The 20,046-nt window shown below is 45.1% G+C and overlaps 2 protein-coding genes and 1 long non-coding RNA gene across 7 annotated transcripts in view; 2 read left to right on the top strand and 1 right to left on the bottom strand.

Moving 5' to 3' along the window:
- Nucleotides 1-10,489, top strand: part of LOC144280612 (uncharacterized) — an 86,272-nt gene extending 75,783 nt beyond the window's left edge. Inside the window, exon 4 of the long non-coding RNA XR_013349042.1 lies at nt 9,502-10,489. This is a non-coding gene — a long non-coding RNA (uncharacterized LOC144280612). The remainder of the gene's footprint in view (nt 1-9,501) is intronic.
- Nucleotides 4,822-20,046, bottom strand: part of AP4B1 (adaptor related protein complex 4 subunit beta 1) — a 30,624-nt gene continuing 15,399 nt past the window's right edge. The window contains exons 1-11 of one of the 3 annotated variants that reach the window (XM_077842821.1): nt 14,058-14,186; nt 13,781-13,948; nt 11,984-12,208; nt 11,378-11,508; nt 10,854-11,001; nt 9,554-10,050; nt 8,268-8,351; nt 7,366-7,469; nt 6,329-6,536; nt 5,826-6,107; nt 4,822-5,562 (exon numbers count right to left, since the gene is read on the bottom strand). In XM_077842821.1, coding sequence (XP_077698947.1) covers nt 5,138-5,562; nt 5,826-6,107; nt 6,329-6,536; nt 7,366-7,469; nt 8,268-8,351; nt 9,554-10,050; nt 10,854-11,001; nt 11,378-11,508; nt 11,984-12,208; nt 13,781-13,893 — 2,217 coding nt within the window. In that variant the 5' untranslated portion in view covers nt 13,894-13,948; nt 14,058-14,186 and the 3' untranslated portion in view covers nt 4,822-5,137. Of the gene's footprint in view, nt 5,563-5,825; nt 6,108-6,328; nt 6,537-7,365; nt 7,470-8,267; nt 8,352-9,553; nt 10,051-10,853; nt 11,002-11,377; nt 11,509-11,983; nt 12,209-13,780; nt 13,949-14,057; nt 14,187-20,046 lie in introns of those variants that run through there. The other 2 variants (XM_077842820.1, XM_077842822.1) reach the window with 2 other exon arrangements.
- DCLRE1B (DNA cross-link repair 1B) lies at nt 14,432-19,999 on the top strand. 3 transcript variants are annotated; one of them, XM_077842824.1, is made up of 5 exons: nt 14,432-14,904; nt 15,575-15,740; nt 16,070-16,252; nt 18,484-18,824; nt 19,026-19,999. In XM_077842824.1, exons 1-5 carry the CDS (start codon nt 14,716-14,718, stop codon nt 19,536-19,538), a joined length of 1,392 nt encoding a protein of 463 aa, XP_077698950.1. In that variant the 5' UTR covers nt 14,432-14,715; the 3' UTR covers nt 19,539-19,999. The 3 variants fall into 3 exon arrangements, with proteins under 3 accessions (XP_077698950.1, XP_077698949.1, XP_077698951.1); XM_077842823.1 differs by having other exon boundaries at nt 18,484-19,999; XM_077842825.1 differs by lacking the exon at nt 14,432-14,904 and adding an exon at nt 15,009-15,165 and having other exon boundaries at nt 18,484-19,999.

The following is a 20,046-nucleotide window of genomic DNA, read 5'->3' as shown; positions in this document are numbered from 1 at the left end:
CTTAAAGAAGGTTTTGAAATGATAGTAGACAAACATACAACTCCCGATAGATGGCATTTGTTTACCATAATTAGACATTTTATTTACTGAGTGTCTATGGATAAGGAAATATGCCTGGAACTACAAATAACACAGGAAAATGGAACAGATACATTCCTGTCTTCCTGGAGCTTACGCTTCAGTGTGAGCGACAGATATTACATGACTAAGAATAATTTCTTGTGCTTATTGAGATTCAGTGTGTGATTACAGTGTGCAATGGGGAATCAGACCTAGAGGGTTAGGAAGGCTTCTGGAAGTTGTAACATCTGAGATGAGCTCTTAAGGACAAGTAAGGATTATGAGGCAAAAAAGGAGAAATAAGACCATTCCAGGAGGGAATAGGATATATATAAGCTGACAAGGTAGGGGAAAAAACTTGAGTGAGGAATTGGGAATGGGGAACATACAAAGTATTTCACAGGGAAGTTATGAGGATTAAATAAGATAATGTTGTGTGGAATGATCCAGCAGTTTCTCACAGGTAGTAAATGTTAAATGTCTTCCAGTTAGCCTAAACCCTGAGGACCAGGATGAAGGGGATCTGGGATTTACTCTCTAACAGGAGTAAGTAGGATTCTCCTAACAGGGTTAGACTCCACCAGTTTTTATGAGCTCTCATGATTAGACACTTACCTATAGTAGCTGTCTTCTTAATGTAGCTATACCCAGATTTTGGATTTGAGAGTCAGTTCTCAAACCTATCAGCTCTTCCAGAGTATTCTGAACTGGTGAGCTGATAAGAGATTCAACCATAAGCACTGTAAGGCAGTTGTTCAGAATAAAAGTTCTACTTGCGAAATAAAAAGAGCCAACCTTCTATTTTCTATTCTAGAAACAAATGATCATAAATTGCTTTGGGACAAGGAACAAATTATGTAAAGGGCCATTTTCACTTCTCATCTGTCACTAGGGTTGAAATTTCAGTTTCTACTAGGTAAGCTTCAGATCTCCAATGTAAGTAGGTCCTTTGGAGATAATTCTGGGCCACCCTCCTTTCACACTACAGTCAGTTACTAAAAATTTAAGGATTCCAACAAATTAATTTATGACATACTCCCCAATTAGCATATGAAAAGAAACAAAAGGTTTTTAAGATACTATCCAACTGGTGTTAAAGAGCTTACCCAAGGTAAGTGGCATCCTTAAGTGGCAGAATAGAAATTTAAAATCAAGCCCATCTTACCTCAAATAATAAACCTTTTCCCACAGTAATTGATTTCACAACTGATGTGCTTATAGACAAATGCCAGCTTTGGAATCTGATCTCCACATTATCTTATCTATTCTTAGCATTACCTTATAGAATCAATGTTGTAAGGCTAAGGAAATGAAAGTCTACTTTCTCTTGGACAATGTGAGCCTTCATTATAGCATCTTTGAGAACTGTCCCATCCCTTCTCCCACGGCCCACATATCCTTCACTCTTGCATGTCAAGTACTATCTCCCAGTCCAGTTAGTACTGAAAAATGAGGCCAGAATGTTTTCACCATCATTTGCTTCTTTTGCTGCTGTGGCCATAACAATTTACATCCTGCTCTCAAAAACCTCATCACCTTTTATCATTGGCTCAAAGCCTTGTCATCTGCACCATGTTTGCCTGTGAATGAGGATCCTTGGCTACAACTCCTCTCAATGTATAAATCTCTAACTAAAATATAAATTATTTTATAATGGGTATATTTTCTCATATACCCAATATATGAGAAAGAGATAGAATAATTGTAACGAACTCCCATTCAAGAAGGGGGGTGGAAGAAATGGAGGCATGTAATAGTCCATAGCAATAAGATTATGGTCAGGAACTACATAAATGATTGCTTCTGCAATGTTCTGAAGCACCACAGTCATCAGTAGGCACCCATTACATGTGTTACATACTATTTCCCAACCAGGATAGACATTAGAAGGCCATTTTTCTAAAAGCACAATATCAACTACCCTCAAGGATTTTTAAAAAATATGCATCTACTTATGTCACATCATCAAAGCATATGTCTGCCAAGGCTAGAGAGCTAATTTCTAAATTAGCAAAACTAGGCTACAGTTAAGAGGAATTGTTGCTTTACTGAGATCATTTTAAAAGTACACTTTTCAAAAGCAACAGTTTCATATTCTGTTATGCCCCCATACATTACAGAAAAACAACCAAGTAGGACTTAATCTTTTAAAAGCTCCAATAACTGGGATCATTTTAGTAACATTTATTCAATTACTGAGCCATACCTAATTTTCTTTAGGTCAACATTTTTATTGTAGTCTTTAATTTTTAAAAAAGTTAATTTACTTAATCTCCACCATTTATATCCTGATGCCTTATAACTCTAAATTGGCAGCACTTAACACTTCCATTTTATTTCTTTGAGTACCTAATTGACATTTATGGTTTAACCAAACAAGTCAAACTATGGAAAAAAGCAATTCTAAAGCCGTTCTAATCTCTCTAATGTAATCCCTAAGGACCCAGGATTGAGATCATTCTCAATAGGGAGTGATTTTGTCCCACCAGGGCACCTTTGGCATTGTCTGGAGACATTTTTGTTATAACTGGGGGTTCTATTGGCTTCTGGTGGGTATAGGCCAAAGACGCTAATAATCATCCTACAGTGCACAGGAAAATCCTCCACGACAAAGAATTATCTGGCCCCGAAAGTCATTAATACCACTTTTTTTTTATAAAGATTTTATTTATTTATTCATGAGAGGCACACACAGAGAGAGAGGCAAAGACACAGGTAGAGGGAGAAGCAGACTCCATGCAGGGAGCCCAACATGGGATTCGATCCTGGGTCTTCAGGATCAGGCCCTGGGCTGAAGGCGGCGCTAAACCGCTGAGCCACCTGCGCTGCCCCATTAATACCACTTTTGAAAAACCCTAACCTAGATGGACTCCCATTATCATTTTGTTCGGTTGATACAATATAACAAAACTTACTTCGAACACCAATCCAAAAACACCATCAGAATCTAATTACTTACATTCATTTGATAAATATTTATTGAGTTATCACTATGTGGCAGACTGTGGAGATGGAAGAAGAGAGTATCACAGTCCTTAGTAATTATCCAGGTGGGGGGATCCCTGGGTGGCGCAGCGGTTTGGCGTCTGCCTTTGGCCCAGGGTCTGATCCTGGAGACCCGGGATCGAATCCCACGTCGGGCTCCCGGTGCATGGAGCCTGCTTCTCCCTCTGCCTGTGTCTCTGCCCCTCTCTCTCTCTATCATAAAAAAAAAAAAAAAGAAAAGAAATTATCCAGGGGGTAAAACAACTCACAGAATCCAGGCCCTTGGGACGCCTGTGGCTCAGCAGTTGAGCATCTGCCTTTGGCTCAGGTGGTGATCCTGGGGTCCTGAGATTGAGTCCCACATCGGGCTCCCCAGAGGGAACCTGCTTCTCCCTCCTGCTGTGTCTCTGCCTCTCTCTCTGTGTCTCTCATGAATAAATAAAATCTTTAAAAAAAAAAAGAAAAAAAAAATCCAGGCCCTTGCCAGAAAATTCAATGCTGTCTGTTATCTACTCCTCTTAAGAGCCTAGTTGAGAGAAGTAATGAATGAAAAAATCTTTTAAAGGTATGCAAGTCCATTTATGTACCTATATAGTAAAAGTCTTTGAATTAAGCTAGATGACATTTGGACCATGTTATCGTTAAGTTCTTGAAGAAATGCCCTCACTAAGCTCCATGTTAAAGTTATGCTCTTCATTTTCATTAAAGAACCCTGTAAGTCATGAGAAACCCATTACTAACTTTCTGTAAGAATCCTGTACTTATCATTCAGTGCCACCTATGTGAAACTACATGTAGATTCCTTTTAAAAATGAATATTGATGGGGCACATGGGTGGCTCAGTGGTTGAGCATCTGCCTTTGGCCCAGGTCCTGATCCTAGGGTCCTGGGATTGACTCCCACATCAGGCTCCCTGCCAGGAAGCTGCTTCTCCTTCTGCCTATGTCTCTGCCTCTGTCTCTCATGAATAAATAAATAAAATCTTAAAAATTAATATTGGAAAGTTTCTTCCCTCTGATGACAGTTACATACCTATTTCTCTTCACCTTGACTGTCAAATCACTTACGGAGCTAAATTTGAGGCTCTACTGCATCAATTATGTAGGCCCTTAGACCTGAACATGTGCGTACTTCCTTATCACCAACCACGTTGGTCTTAAGTAGTTATTTCCATTTTTCCCTGTTGTAGATCCTCTGGTTATCTACATTTCACTATCTATACTTTAAATCATTTTATTACATCTGCTCTTAAGTTGCATCAGTTAATGTATGAAATGTGGGCAGGTCTGAATGCAACTGAAAGCAGAGAAGAGTGACAGGAAACCATTACACCAGTACTGCTAGACACATGCCCTGGATGCCATGACAGCCCGAACAGGACCGATAATGAGAGGAGCAAGGGTCACAGAAAACTTCCTGCAAGAGCTCATGACTTCCAGTGTGCATGACTTAGCAGAACACTGTAAGACAAGGACTAGATGGTATTAAAGAAAGAAGATAGGAGGGTGAGGAAATGTTCTAGCCAATAAGTAAAAGGTATCAAAGCACAGAGGTGAGAGAGCCTTGTGCATTCAAGGAATGCTAGTGGTTTGCTTTTTCAAGAACAGTGTTTGGACGAGCAGTGAGACAGGACACCAAAGAGTCACTTTGGATGCTACTTTGAACTCTGGCCTTGAAAAGTGTGATTAGAAATATGACGCCAGTGAGGAATTTATTGCAGTAACACAGGGAAGAAAAGATGACCCCCCCAACACACACAAATGATGACTTCATCAGTTTCCATAAACATTGAGCATCTTTAATTAGTAAAACAATCCCTAAAATGGATTAGAAAAGAATCCAAATCCTATCCTCACCCCATCCCATCCCCTTACCAACATTAACCTTTTCAACAACACCTGGAAAAATGGGGTCATTCACCTAGAGGTATGAGAGGAAGAAGTCAATTGTCTTCGGACAAAAACATAAGAATCCTGATTCTGAGATTGTCCATTCTCTTTTGCATTTGATAATATCTGGACTTCAAGCAATTCTAATCAGAAAAACTAGAACTCTGATAGCTACTCCTCTCAGGACAGGCAGCAAGAACCTGTTAGGATTTTATGTCTCCAATGGTTCCAAGCACAGTTTCTAATACAGAAATAAAACCGTTCAGTGTCTCAGTCCTCGGCTCATTCTGTTTCACAGAGATCTGCATTTCTGAGTTCTCGGGCTCCAACAGCAGTTCTGTTAGAAACAGGCAGCCAGTGTCATCCTGAGCACTGAGGTAGGCTTTCCACGGGTGAGCCCCAGCCCTGCTCATTGCGATGGTCTGGATATTCACTACTTGCAGGGCCATCTGGAGGGTGTCAGGATGGACTGCTCCCTTCCAAGGGAATACTTGCTGATGAGCAACTTTCAGGCTAAACCAAGTTTTCTCAAAATACTCAGCAGTAAGCTGGCAATTGGGGACGAGCATGAGGGCTCCAGAATCTGGTTCTTGTACTGTCTCCTTGTGCTCTTCAGGAATCAGGGGACCTAAAAGAGGCAGAAAGCTTGTATAAGAGATCTTCTTAATCTATATGAACTATGGTTTTTATCTAGATTTCCAAAAGTACACAATGTGACTTTTATCTTCGGATAAATGGTTGAAATAACCAATGAAGAACTTCTTTGTTGCCCATCAAGACTTCAAATTCAGGCAACAGCCTAAGATGTAGCTAGGGTACTCTACTTTCTACCAGTCATTGCAAAAAGTAAAGAATTTTCACGACAAGATATAAAGTAAGAACTATTTTTACCTGAGGAGGCAAAGGATGCAGTGTTAGGAAGCTCTGGGCCCCGATGCTCTGCCCCCTGGTATTTAGAGATGGCTGCCCAACGGGCTTTGCCATAGACCGGCACTAGTGTGTTGAAGTCTGAGGCCCAGCTATTCACAGGTCTTTCTGCCTGATCCTCCAAAAGTCCAAGAGAAGGGTCAGATTTAGGGCTACACAGGATCCGCTTCACTTCATCAATGCCAGCTAAGAGAAGGCGATAATAGAAGAGACCCCGGTCCCGTACTGCCATATCCTTTTCTTCCTCTGAGGTTAAGACAAAGACTGAGTTAATTACAAGCAAAAACAAAAACACTCTTTCTACCCTGTGCCAACCACATGGCGGGGGGAGGGGGGGAACGACACTCCTAGAGAACATTAGCATCATTAACATTGTCTTCTTGGGTCCCAGACATGACTTACCAAACAGGGTCAGCTGTCAGAATGTTTACTATCTGACAAGAACAGTTTCCTTCTGAAGAGCCTACCTATGCAGTAATGTAACAGACGCCCCAGCATGTCCTGGCACTCAGCAGGTCGGCAGAGGAAAAGGCGCAGCAGTGCAGTCAGTAGCTCCATCTTCACCGCTGGAAATGTCTCTGACTTCACATTCTCCACAAAGTCTTCTAACACGTAGGGAGCATTGGGAATTCTTTCCCCATGGACACCAAGGAGCCAAATAAGTGCCTGTTTCCCCTGGGGAATAAAGGAGTAAGAGCTCAACATTTGGCTGTCCCAAACACAATGGCAGGTTGTGCTTCCCCTGCAACATCGGCAGCAAAGGTATAATCTTTTATTTACTTCAATTTGCATTGTATCGATCCCCTGCACCCTGACTCCGCTCTCTACAACAAATAGGAATAAAATGTTACTACACAAAAGGAGACTCCAAACTCCCAGAGCCTGTGTGGGTTATATATTAAGGCTTCCTCAGTTTGGGGACCTTTGCCCCAATCTGGGCTTTATTAATGTGCCAATGGAAGCTACTGAAAGATTCCTCTAAACCACTTCATGAAAGTAGTAATTAACCTAGAGTGCAAATCGAGGTCATATGTGAAGCTTCTTAAAAACCTTGGGATCCCTGGGTGGCACAGCGGTTTAGCGCCTGCCTTTGGCCCAGGGTCTGATTCTGAAGACCCGGGATCGAATCCCACATTGGGCTACCGGTGCATGGAGCCTGCTTCTCCCTCTGCCTGTGTCTCTGCCTCTCTTTCTCTGTCTCTCTGTGTGACTATCATAAATAAATGAAAAAAAAAACTTTTAAACTTAAAAAAAAAAAAAACAAAACCTACCATCCAGGTCTACCACTCCTGAAAGTTTGTAGGCCTGCGGTGAGGCCCAAATACCACATATGACTCTGATTCTCATTCCAGCTGAAAACACCATGGTCTAAATCTTGGACTCAAAACAGTTCAAGAAAACAATACTATCAAAGCATTTGTGAGAGAAGAATTAGATTCCATTTTACAGAGCAGGGTCCCAAGCATTTCTCCTCTGCCTGAAGTAAAGGAGAATTACCACCTACCTCGCTATCCTGAATGTTCTCCTCACAGCCGGGCAGAGCCTGACACACAGCTTCCGTACACTGAGGACACAACCAAACCAGGTCTCGGAAAGTTTGCACCACCACTAAAACACAGCTCAGGATACAAGAGCACACGATTAGAGGCTCCACGCAGGAAGGAATCTTAAAAGAAGTCACATATTCAGACTAGATTGCTACTGTAATTGCTACTGAATTTCTGTAAAATGGGTGTTGGAGGGGTGGTCAATGATTACCTGAGAAATGTTGGACATGGGCAATAATTTCTTAAATGAATGTTGCCGTTATTGGATTGGCTATGAGGATAAAGGAGCTAATATATGCAAAATGTACAAAATGTGCTAATATGTGCAAAAGCACATTATAGAATGTAAAGCAAATGTGAGGTCATATTATTGTTGAAAGCTATTCTGAAGACAGTATAAATGGAGCTACCATGGCTGGGACTAGGGTAAGGCAAACAAGGCACTGGGGGTGTAAAATTTAAGAAGACACATAGGGTTAGCACTTGCACGAACCTGAGAGTGAGTGCCTCTTTAAATTTTTACATCCTGGGGACCCTGCTTGCCTCACCCTAGTCCCAGCCCTAGAAGCCACTGCTGACATAAAGCAAAAAGAGAAGTAAAAGTGGGGAGTTAACAAGCATGAGCATTCTGGTACCCTTCATTATCTACAGAACAGCCTTGTAGAGTTATGGCAACCTGAAGATCCTCTACCTATTGGATCTAAGACCTTATGCTATTTCTGATAGCAACAGATGATGATGCAAAGAAAAGTTTAAAGCTCTTATTCAACAACAAATATTTTATAAGCAACTGCTACGGGGCAAGCAATTGACCAAAAAAAAAAAAAAAAAAAGTGCTCAAAGGGTAGCCAGCCATTACCTGTGGTAATGTGCTCTTGTCGAAGCCCCAGCAACTCTGTTAGAATCTGCACACACTGATCTGTGTAGGTCCTGGCAATACCACCTACGGAGGAACAGAGAGCAAAGTGGTAAGTCAAATCCTAGCACCTCATTTTTAAAAAACTTCCCATCAGACAAAGACAAAGAGAACCAAAGATACCCTTAAAAAATAATTACCTCTTGCTTGATTAAATAACAATCTGTTTCCTAAGTTTGGTAAAAGTGAATTTTCCATTGAACAAGGTTGAAAACTTTCAGCAACAAAGGTATTTATGTGGCAGCTAGATACGAGGCATCGCGGGCTGCAGATCACCTACACAGCAATGTCCTGCCAGGAACACTTGACAGCAGTCACCTGACTGCAGGAGACCCTGCTCTCCTCTTTGTTCTCTCTTCCTGCTCCTGAAAATAATCATTCTTTATTCTAATATAAGGGTTCCTTCTCCTCTGCCACTTGAAGCCCTCCAACAAAACATAACTCCCCGGCTGCTTTCCTTTTGTGAGTCACTGTGGCCTTTTGAATTCCAGAGTAGTATGAAAAAGCCTGTAAGGTTTCGGATTTACTCTGTGTTGGTATGTACTTAGCACAATACATAGCTCGTAGTAGAAACTCAATAAACAACTGGCCAACTCACATAGGACTTTTTTTTTTTTAAGATTTTATTTATTTATTCATGAGATACACAGAGAGAGAAGCAGACACAGGCAGAGGGAGAAGTAGGCTCCATGCAGGGAGCCCGATGCAGGACTCAATCCCAGGATCATGTTCTGAGCCAAAGGCAAACGCTCAACCGCTAAGCCGCCCAGACATCTCTGACATAGGACTTTGAGTCTGGAAAGTCGACTTCCAACCCCAGGTCAGGAACTACATGACCTTTCGGTCAATTTAATAACCTTTTTGTTTCTGGGTCTCTTCATCTCTAAAACGAAGTGATAATACTTGTCCACTTTTCCTGACTGCCTCTCAAGATGGTGCTAAGATGATATACAGGAAAACATTCTGGGTAGCAGCCAACAAAAGGCAATATAAATTTTAAGTACTCTAGTTTGAGTTACCTGTGTTCTCTCTCTTAGAAGATATGGCAACACCAGTGTTGACAAAGAAAAACACCTCCCCCCCACTCCTGTCTGCGGTCACTGACTCTATTCTTTGGTGCATAGTAATTTGTCTCTGACGCAAGATTCATTCCCTTTTCTTCTCTATGGTTCCACAGCTTTCCGGTTGGTCGAACCTCTCCAAAAGGAAAAAAGGCAGCAGATACCTACCTATGGCAAAGATGGCGGCCTGAGCAAAATCGGCTGACACATCCGTACAGTACCCTCGGAGCTCCTCTAGCACCTGCTGTACATTTTCGTCGTTCACCAGCTCACACAGCACCTCCACCTTCTGCAACTTGATGTAGTGGGGCTCCGAGTAGGAGCAAAAAAATTTTTTGTAGTGGCTGCTAAAGTGACCGGGCAAACTATGCAAGATCTGACGCACATGACATAGAGCAGCAAAACAGAGCTCACGGCTCTCTGAAGAACAGGCAGCCAGCAAAGGTCCCTTGACTTGCACAAGCACATCGGTTTGTACATGGGGGAATTTTTTTGCCAAGATTAGGAAGAGTTTTGTGGCCCCCATCACCACACCAGGGCTACTACTCTTGAGAAAGCTATCTAACAGATTGAGAATGTCAAACAGCTCCTCCTCACTGCGGGGTTGATAGCGTAGCAGAAAGTTCAATACTTCAGCCTGGCCCCATTGGTCCAGTTTTGGCATTCTAGCCAAAAAAGAAAAGAAAAGTGTTATTTTAGCAACCAAACTAGGACCATCTGCATGCAAATGCCATGTCACCAGTCATCTGTTCATCACAAGGAGGAAATTCTCAAAACAGTCTATGCCATAAAAGAATTATTCTTTTTATGTACTATTTAAACTTTACACAAAATAGGCTTTAAAGTCTGAGTTGAGTTTACAGTACAAATTCTCACTTATCCAAGGCCACAGACCATGATCACTATACCTAGATCCTGATTTTTTTTACAGTTTAAGATAGCATAAATGCTTCGTTTGGGGGAACATAATGATTGTAGAGGAGGACAGAACCTATTTCCAAAAAAAAAAAGAACCTATTTCCACGGGATATTTCTGCCATCTTTCCATATAATCAAAAGAATCTAAGACAAATAAAAGAAATTCTCTCAGTGAAATACAAGAAAGTTAATAGTGATGGTTGACTTTACTACTCTAAAGAAGTTGTTCAAGATGTCTCCTTAGAATAAAGGAAAAGGAGAGAAAATGAGTGAAAATATCAGTGAGGGTGACAAAACATGAGAGACACCTAACTCTAGGAAACGAACAAGGGGTAGTGGAAAGGGAGGTGGGTGGAGGGTTGGGGTGACCGGGTGATGGGCACTGAGGGGGGCACTTGGCAGGATGAGCACTGGGTGTTATGCTAAATGTTGGCAAATCGAACTCCAAAAAAAAAAAAAAAAAAAAAAGATGTCTCCTTAATTTAACACGTCAAGATCCCACTAGGATGCAGATCTCATAATAACAAAAAGAGCACTAAGGCAACCAAACCGATTTAAGAGATGGTGGGCGATGGGCTTGTTGATGACAACACCTCCTTCCTGTTTCAGAATTTCTTCTAGAGACCTCAGGCAATTCACAACCACAATTGGATCCTGGTCACGCAGCAAACTGTATAACTCATTTACCAGAGCACCGTCTATAAAAGAGCAAAAGATCTCAGATAAAGAACAGCTTCAGAGTCTCAGGAATAGAACCAGAGTAATAACTCCAGGTAGACAAAGCTGAACTTCTCTGCCTCAAAAATAACAAAGGCAATAACAAAGTGCAAGGCAAAAAATTGCCATCTCCATACTGTTCTAAGTAGCTAATCCAATGGATCTCACCTGGGCCCCCAAAGAAAAGACTTCTCTAATCTCAAAAAATACCAAACCAGCCTTTCTACTTAAAGAGGCAAGTACAGAAGTAGGGCCATATTACTATTTTCTACCAAAGTCATGTCATCTTTTACAAAACCATACATATAATGGAGACACAAATAAATACTGATCATGATGGATTACACTGAAACTTACCCACTTCAGAGTCTCCATGAAGATTATGCATCTTGGCACAACCAAGGACCGCCACCCTCCTGACATATGAAGCTTTATCTCGCAGGCCATTGAGAATAGGCTGTTGGATATATTCCTGCACACCAGGCATCCTAAGCAACACATCCTGGAGTCAGCCAGATCTTGAAATACTAGTTTTGACATACTTCAGCCCCTATTCACTTAACAAGAGGGTTAGTAGATGTTTGAATGTACCTCTATCACATCATAAAGAATTAGGGAAAGCCACTGCCCAACTTAAAAAGTCAGACTTGATTTTTCATTTGGAATAATACTCCAGGGGCAGCAAAAATATATTATCTACATATTATCTATATTTACTGACTTGTTTAGAAACCTTTACCCAAAACCAAAAACTATTTCAGTGAGGATGGAAAACTCCCTTTAATGTAACCATATGACATAGTTTTTTTAAGCCTAAGCAATGGCTGAAAACCTGAGTTCAGGTTACAACAGCATTTTCCCTAGTATTACGAAGCTCAAATAGATTATCACCATTGAAAACGTGCCCCATGATCTCCTGAATACATCAGCCACTGATAAACAGTCAGGGAAGCGGGTACTCACCTAAGGCTACACATGCTCCGTAATGCCAGCCCTCGCACCATCGGATTGGGATCCGAACAGTCTTTGCACAGCGTATTAATAGCCAAAAGAGCCAGATCTGGTTTCAGGGGGGCGTATGTACACATGTACAGATAAACCAACTTCTTCTGAACAATATCTACAGTGGCACTCGCCTTCACCATTTCCATGAAAACACCGGACATGTCCAAGCCCTGAGTCATGTGCCTGAAACCAATACACACAGTAGAAAAAAGTAAAATACATAATCCCCAGCCGACAACAAAAGGCATTTTACCTATACACATCCTGGCTATCCAACTGGATTGTGAAGGAAGCAACCACATCTACCTTGCCTATTACACTGCACAATACTTCACACTATGGGCCTACCACAAATGTTCTTCTATTCATTCAACAAACACTTATTGAATTCCTGGTACATTCCAGTGTAACTCAGCTTCTACATTCCAGGGATATGCTCTGGGGATATAATCTTGAAGAATGCATGGTCTCAGATCTCTAGGAACTCAAAATATGACTAAGGAGCAAGATAAAAAAAATGCCACTAATTACAGTACCACAGGTAGGTATTAAAACAGACAAGGTGCAGTGGGGATCCAGAAATCTAATACTGCTAAGAAATCATAAAATGGGGGAGATCCCTGGGTTTCTCAGCGGTTTGGTGCCTGCCTTCGGGCCAGGGTGTGATCCTGGAGTCCCTGGGAAGAGTCCCGCATCCGGCTTCCTGCGTGGAGTCTGCTTCTCCCTCTGCCTGTGTCTCTGCCTCTCTCTGTGTCTTTCATGAATAAATAAATTTAAAAAAAATCATAAAAAATGTTTCCAAAGGGGAAGTAATACTTCAGTTGAATGAGCTGGAATTTTCCAGGCAAGTGTAGTAGGTAAGTAATGCTACACTCTGCGAGTCTGCAAGTAGTTCCCTAAGCAGGGTGTTCTTTGGTTGCTATGATAAGAAGTTTGGACTTTATTCTGTAGATCACTATTTCTCAAGCGGTGGTCTCCTACAGGAAGCAGATGGGATGTCTGTTTCCAATGCATATTCCTGGGTTCCACGCCACCTTACTAAAAGCAGTATTACTGGACCGGATGAAAATTTTACATTTTTTAAAAAAAGCACCCCAAGGGACTTTTGTGCATACCAAAGTTTGCAATCCACAACCACAGGCCAAGAGTTATGCATTATTCAAACTCATACGTTGGGAAACTTGACTGAAATGAGGCAAGGTGACCTACTGGTAAGCCGCTGCAATTGCTTTGATAATAAAACCAGAACAGCGGTGCCAACAAAAAATAAATAGGTAGAACTTTTTAAGGAAAAGAAGATGGATATCTAGAACTATATATCCATACCATCTGACCAGAGAAGTGAAAATCAAGAGTCATCAAGACTGATTCCCTCCCCTGGTCAGCTGGATGGTGACATTCCTCAACCCAAATACCAGCGGAAGAGCAGGTTTGGGGAGAGGGGCAGGACGCAGGTGCTATTTTGCATGTCTTTGAAGAAACATCCAGAAGGGAATGCCCAGCAGGCAGTAGGATATGTGGGTCTGAAGATACAAAAGGCTTTTTGTCCCAGATTCTATAGGTCTAGAGGGAGTCAGCAGTGTAAGTTCCAGGCACGGGTGTAGCCACTCTCCCGAGTAAACGGAGTCAAGTGGGTCCCCCGGGGGAGGCTGCGAAGGCCGCGGGGCAGCAGGGCGACCCGACGTGCCCTGCCCGGTGTGAGCGGCCAGGGGTGGAGGGCCCGCGGCGGCGGGGAGCGCGGGCCGTGGCTGATACCTAATCACTCGCTGGATGACATTCCGGTAGCGCAGCCTATCCGCCTGAACGTGAGGGTTGCACAGAGCTTTCTTCAGCTCCTTCACCACGTCCTCGGAGCCCAGGTACGGCATCGTCTCCCGGCCAGGAGCAGTCCCCGCGGGCTCCTCCCAGCCCTGACGGGGGAACCTGGGCGAAGCAAAGGTCGGTCGGCGAAGCGCCCCGAGGCGTGAGGTCGGCCCCGCCTCCGCTTCCCCCGGGCCGCAGCCCAGGCTCCACGGCCCGGCGAGCCCCGCACCCGCTCCGGCGGTTCCCTCCTGGGGCCGGCAGGCCGGCTCGCTCCGCCCCGAGACGGCCCCGGCTACCCCGAGGCCCTCCGCCCCACTCCCAGCCTCGCCGCCCCAGGGCGCGGCCCCCTCCCGGCCGGGGCCGCCGTCCGAGCGCCTCCGCGCGGCGACCCGCCCCGATAGGCCCCGGCCCGCGCCCTGCGGAAGTCCCGCCTCCTCCGGGCCGACGGCGCCCAGCCGCGCCCCCCCCCCCCCCCCCCCGCGGGAGCGCCGAGCGCCGAGCGCCGCCCGGACGCCGACCTCCCAGCGCCCTCCCCCGCCGCTCCGCGGGGCGCAGCCGCGCAGCTCCCTCTGCCGGGGGCGCGGCGACCATCGGAGATCCGCTGCTTCGGCCTGTCTGCGCCCGGCAGCGCGCGCTTTGAGTGCCCGGCCTCAGCCCCGGCTCCCGCGCGCGGGGAGGAGTGGCGCTCGGGCGGGCGGTTTGCGCGGTTTGCGCTTCCAGCCGGGCCTCCCGGGAGCGCGGCCGCTTCCTTCTTTCTGCCCCCGCTGCAGGGGCTTCTTCCTCTCCCGGGCGGCTTCCCGTTGCCCCCAGCGCGACTTTCCAGAGGGCGCGATCGCGGAGCCCTGAGCCCATGAGGATCCCGCGGGTGAGCCCGCGGCCCCGCCACCATGAACGGGGCCCTGATCCCCCACACCCCCATCGCCGTGGACTTTTGGAGCCTGCGCCGGGCTGGCTCCGCACGGCTCTTCTTCCTGTCCCACATGCACTCGGACCACACCGTGGGCTTGTCTAGCACCTGGGCCCGGCCGCTCTACTGCTCCCCCATCACGGCTCACCTCGTGCACCGTCAGCTGCAGGTACCCGGGGGCTCGGGGGAGGGGAAGGGGGCGGGGCGGAGTCCGGTGGCGCTGTGCGATCCGTCACAGCCTCGGGCGCGTAGAGCGGGGACAGGAGGGCCGAGTTTTACAAATGCGGGAGTGGTTTGAATCCAGAAATGCGCCTATAGCTCAGAATGGGAGTCTGGCTTCTTGACTGGCCGACTTGGGATGTTTCAGCTAGAAGTCGGGGAGATCTTTTAGTCCACCCAAGGAAACTACCTACCTTTTCATGTAAACCAGGCCAGTGCTTCCTTAGTCTCATCAGAATCCACCTAATGTGCTGGGGGACTACACATGTTCTCCAGCGGCCCCCACCCTACCTCCGCTCTCCCACCGATCCAGTAGATCTAGCTGGAGCAGGTCTTGGAAATCTGGTTGGACCAGGTGCTCCCTAGGGATTATGATGATCAGGAATGTTTGAGAATCTCTTGGCTAGACTGGTTTTGGACTCATAATTTAAATTGTACAGAGTGGGAGGGGAGAGTAAGAGGAAGAAGAGGGGATTTGAGGGGACTCTCCATAGAGCTCCTGCTCCACGGTGGCTTAGGATGTGGTCTGCTTTCCCTCCTTGCCGTAAAGGGTTAGTTCCTGATCCAGGGCAGTATCAAGGAGATTCGGTGTTCACTAGAATGACCACCTTTTTCCTCAGGTATCTAAGAGGTGGATCCGGGCCTTGGAGGTTGGTGAGAGCCATGTCCTGCCTCTAGATGAAATTGGGCGCGAGACCATGACTGTAACCCTCATGGATGCCAATCACTGCCCTGGCTCTGTCATGTTTCTCTTTGAAGGATACTTTGGAACCATCCTCTACACAGGTGGGCCTCCCTCCTACCTTCCCAGCCTAGATACCACTTTTCTTGAGTAGCCTTAACTCAGAAGTCTGGAGGCCTCCTAGCTTCAACCCATATAAACAAAGTGACCCTTTCTCAACTGATTTCCCACTCTTTAAAGTTTCAAACCTTATAAAGAATAATAAAAACAGAAGCAAAATGGAAACAGAAGCTATACTGTGTTAATGCCTGACTTCTTGTTAGTTTTTCCACAGGCCAGTAATCAAGTGTCTATCAGCTGTTGGAAGCAGGGAGAGGCTTGTGTTTTATACTTTTGTCTCTGACTCTCTGCTCCCTGTATGTTCTTTGTCTAGGTGACTTTCGGTATACACCATCCATGTTAAAGGAGCCAGCCCTGAAACTGGGGAAACAGATCCATACCTTATACCTAGACAACACCAACTGCAATCCAGCCCGGGTTCTTCCTTCCCGACAAGAAGCTGCCCGCCAGATTGTTGAGCTCATTCGAAAGCACCCACAACATAACATAAAGATTGGTGAGTGGTTTCCTTTCCTTTTTCTTTCACCCATAGGTAATGAATCTTGGGGGTTTTTTTTGAGGGTTTCTCATATCCTTCAGGTCTTTGTAGACCCCCCGTACTTCTCCATGAAATCTACCCTGACCCCCTTATCTAAAATTGTAGTCTTCCTGGGGTGCCTGGATGGCATAGTCAGTTAGCCTCCAACTCTTGGTTTCAGCTCAGGATCGTGAGATCAAGCCCTGCCTAGGGCTCCACACCAAGCGCCCAGTCTGCTTAAAATTCTCCCAGCTGTCCAACACCAACATCCTGCTCCCCACCCCACCCCCGCCCCGCTGTGCACAGTGTCTCTAAATAAATAAATAAATCTTAAAAAGAAATTACAATCTTCCCACCATCTCTATTCCCACATTCCCACTTCCTGATCCCTTATACCATCTCAGCTCTTTCATAACGCTCATCATCTTCCAGTATACTCTATCCATGTTTCAATATGCTATCGCTTATTTGTCTATTCTCCACTTCTGCTATATATACACACGCACACACACCCCAACTCCTTGAAAGCATGGATAGAAGTAGGAAGGAGTCTTATTTGTGGAACAGAGAAGCAGCAGCCAGAGTGACAGGCACACAGTGGGTGAGGAGGCTGTCAAGGTAAGAGGGACTGAAGTGCTTGCTTATAAGCTTGAACTTGATCCTAAATGTAATCCTTAAGTGTAACCTGATCCAAATGGTTACATTTGGATAAAAAGCTGTGGAAGGTTTTCAAATAGGAGAGAGCCAATATTAGATGATCACCTCATAACATATTCTACAATTTACATTCGTTGTATTTGGTTATTACCTGTTTACCCCTACTAGAATATAAATTTCACAATGGTGGGGCTCTTTGTTTTATTTGTGGATATATCCCAAATGCTTAGATTAATGCCTAAGGAGGTACTCAATAAATATTTGTTACCTGAGTGAACAAAATTTATCAGAATGTAGATATTCAAGTGAAGTGCTTAAAACCAGACACAGCCAGAAACCAACTATATGGTTGGGTCTAGCGATTCCACAATTGTATATAAGACATTTTGGGCCTTTTTTTTTTTTTTTTTGTAAATTTTATTTATTGAGAGCACGAGCACACACGAGTAGGGAGAGGGGCAGAGGAAGAGACTCTCAAGCCGACTCCACAGAAAGCATGGAGTACAATGTGGGGCTTGATCTCAAGAGTTGGAGATCATAACCTGGGCCAATCAAGAGTCAGATGTTTAACCAACTGAGCCACCCGGGTGCCCTCATTTTGGAGCTCTCTAACTGGTACTTCTGCTTTCAGCATCTCCTCACCCAGGTGACCCAATAATACTGCTACTACTTTTTTTTTTTTTTCCCCCTAAAGCCCTCCTCTGATCATTTTATTCCTGTGATTAAAATTAGCCATTTTCCGGGACATCTGGGTGGCCCAGTGGTTGAGCATCTGCCTTCAGCTCAGGGTGTGATCCTGGAGACCCGGGATCAAGTCCCACATCAGGCTCCCTGCATGGAGCCTGCTTCTCTCTATGCCTATGTCTCTGCCTCTCTCTCTCTCTGTGTCTCTCATGAATAAATAAATAAAATCTTAAAAAAAAAAATTAGCCATTTTCCTGCTGCACATTCTTTAATGGCTCCCCTTCACTTACAGAATTAAGTTCAAACTCCTTAGCAGTGTATACAGGCCCTTTATTATGCAACCCTTACCAATTGTTCTCTCCTGTGTCATTTCTTACCAATTCCTTCTTTGCACTTTAGTAACACTGACTCATCATCCCCTTCCCTTGCCAGGTAGACTCAGACCCATCCTTTATGACGACTCAGTTGCCACTTTCAGGAAAGTTTCCCTAATTGTCAACCAGTAGATACTTTTCTTTACTCTCATAATACTGTGTGCATGTCTCTAACATTGCCCGTAACCACATTGCTTCTGGGTCCTTGTGGAGGTTACACTCCTTGAGGACTGAGGCTTATGCTTATTTTCACAGGGCCTAGCACCTGGTATATGCTTTCCTTTGTTGAACTGAACCAGTGGGTGGATTCTGTTTAAGCCTTCCCCCATCTTCTGTATATCTCAGCTCATATGCCACCTCCTCCCCGATGTACTCCCCGATTGCCCCATCAATTTTGTGTATTTTTGTTAAACATTTGGTTGATTTCTTAGGATTCCCCAGTATCTTCTTTCTCTTTCATCTCTTGCTTTTCCCATTTCCTTTAACATTATCCAGGACTCTATAGCCTGGGAAAGGAGTCACTGCTGGAGCAGCTAGCCCTGGAGTTTCGGACCTGGGTGGTACTAAGCCCTCAGCGCCTGGAGTTGGTGCAGCTGCTGGGCCTGGCAAATGTGTTCACCGTGGAGGAGAAAGCCGGCCGCATCCATGCCGTGGACCACATGGAGATCTGCCGCGCTGCTGTGCTGCACTGGAACCAGACCCATCCTACCATTGCTATCCTTCCCACGAGCCGGAAAATCCACCGCTCCCACCCTGACATCCATATCATCCCTTACTCTGACCATTCTTCCTTCTCAGAGCTTCAGACCTTTGTTGCAGCACTGAAGCCTTGCCAGGTGGTGCCCATTGTCAGTCAGCAGCCCTGTAGGGACTACTTTCAGGACAGCCTGAGCCCTGGGCTCTCTATGCCCCTGATCCCAAACTCTGTGCAGCAATATATGAATTCCTCTTCAAGAAAACCAAGCTTTCTCTGGCTATTGTTAGAAAGGAGGCTAAAGAGGCCGAGAACTCAGGGTGTTGTGTTTGACTCCTTTCAGGAAACTGCTGATCAGTCGCAAGCTGACAGGGACTCAAAGAAGGCCAGGAACAAGAACCTTTCTGGGGAGCTTGAGAAGCAGAAACCATCATTCCTGGACCTCAGCAGCAAAGAATGGGTTGGGGCAGTCCCAATCTCTGAGTCCCAGAAGATGGTGACTGTACTGACTGCCCCTTTGAATTTTTCAATGCACTTACGGTCTACAGATGAGGAATTTCTCTCTCTAGAAACTGGGGAGGATATGGGTGTAGGGCCCCACTTGGTACCCAAGGGAGACCATGCTGGCTCAGCAGCCTCGGGGAACCAGAGTACCTGGGTGGGCCAGGATTCTCCGCTGTCCCACAGCAGCAAGGCTGCTCCTCTGCTGGCTCCTAAGTTCAGGGGCCTGGCACTAAAATACCTTCTGACTCCAGTGAACTTTTTCCAGGCACAGTTCTCTTGTAGGGGCTTTGACCAACAAGTGGAAAGATACCATAAACCCCTACTGAAATACAGAGAACTGAATGCAGAATGATCCCTTTAGCTGACCCAACACTGCAGTTTTAAAGATAGTGACTGATAGCTGGTGAGGAGGTGTGTGGTGGGCCTTGCTTTTCAACCTTCATGGGATCCCTGTGGGCTCACCCTGGAGCATTACCTCTCCAAGTGTGTCCCTTGGAATCCCAGTGCCTACAGACTTATTAGTTTTATGGTTGACTCTGTTTAAGAAACACTTTTCATTATGCCCCCTGCCCGTTATACCTGAGCACATCAAAGGTTCCAAGAAGTCTAGTAATTTAATCTGCTTAACCTTAACTTGGTATTTCTCCTTTTTGGGACATATGAACATGCAGTCCTCTGATGTGGGTGCAGAAAGAGGTGCAGTCTCAATCAGAAAGGACCAGGTTATTCCCATTGTCATTTCGTGTGCCATATGCCATTCCCCATGTCCCCTTCCCCCTCTTCCCAAATAAAGGCAGTTATGTGTTGTTGTGAGGTTTTTGTTTGTTTAAGTTAGGAACTGGGTTGTTGGAGGATAATGT

Source organism: Canis aureus, chromosome 12 (genome assembly GCF_053574225.1).
Source record: "Canis aureus isolate CA01 chromosome 12, VMU_Caureus_v.1.0, whole genome shotgun sequence".
In the NCBI taxonomy this organism is placed as follows: domain Eukaryota; kingdom Metazoa; phylum Chordata; class Mammalia; order Carnivora; family Canidae; genus Canis; species Canis aureus.
Note: the sequence above shows the minus strand (reverse complement) of the source record. Positions and strands in the feature narration are given on the sequence as shown.

Excerpts from the sequence above, each read along its gene's own strand:
- DCLRE1B (XM_077842823.1), top strand. The coding sequence starts at position 14,716 with ATGAACGGGGCCCTGATCCCCCACACCCCCATCGCCGTGGACTTTTGG. Across the intron at positions 14,905-15,574 it reads TCGTGCACCGTCAGCTGCAG|GTATCTAAGAGGTGGATCCG; the intron begins GTACCCGGGGGC and ends CTTTTTCCTCAG. Across the intron at positions 16,253-18,483 it reads ACAACATAACATAAAGATTG|GACTCTATAGCCTGGGAAAG; the intron begins GTGAGTGGTTTC and ends AACATTATCCAG.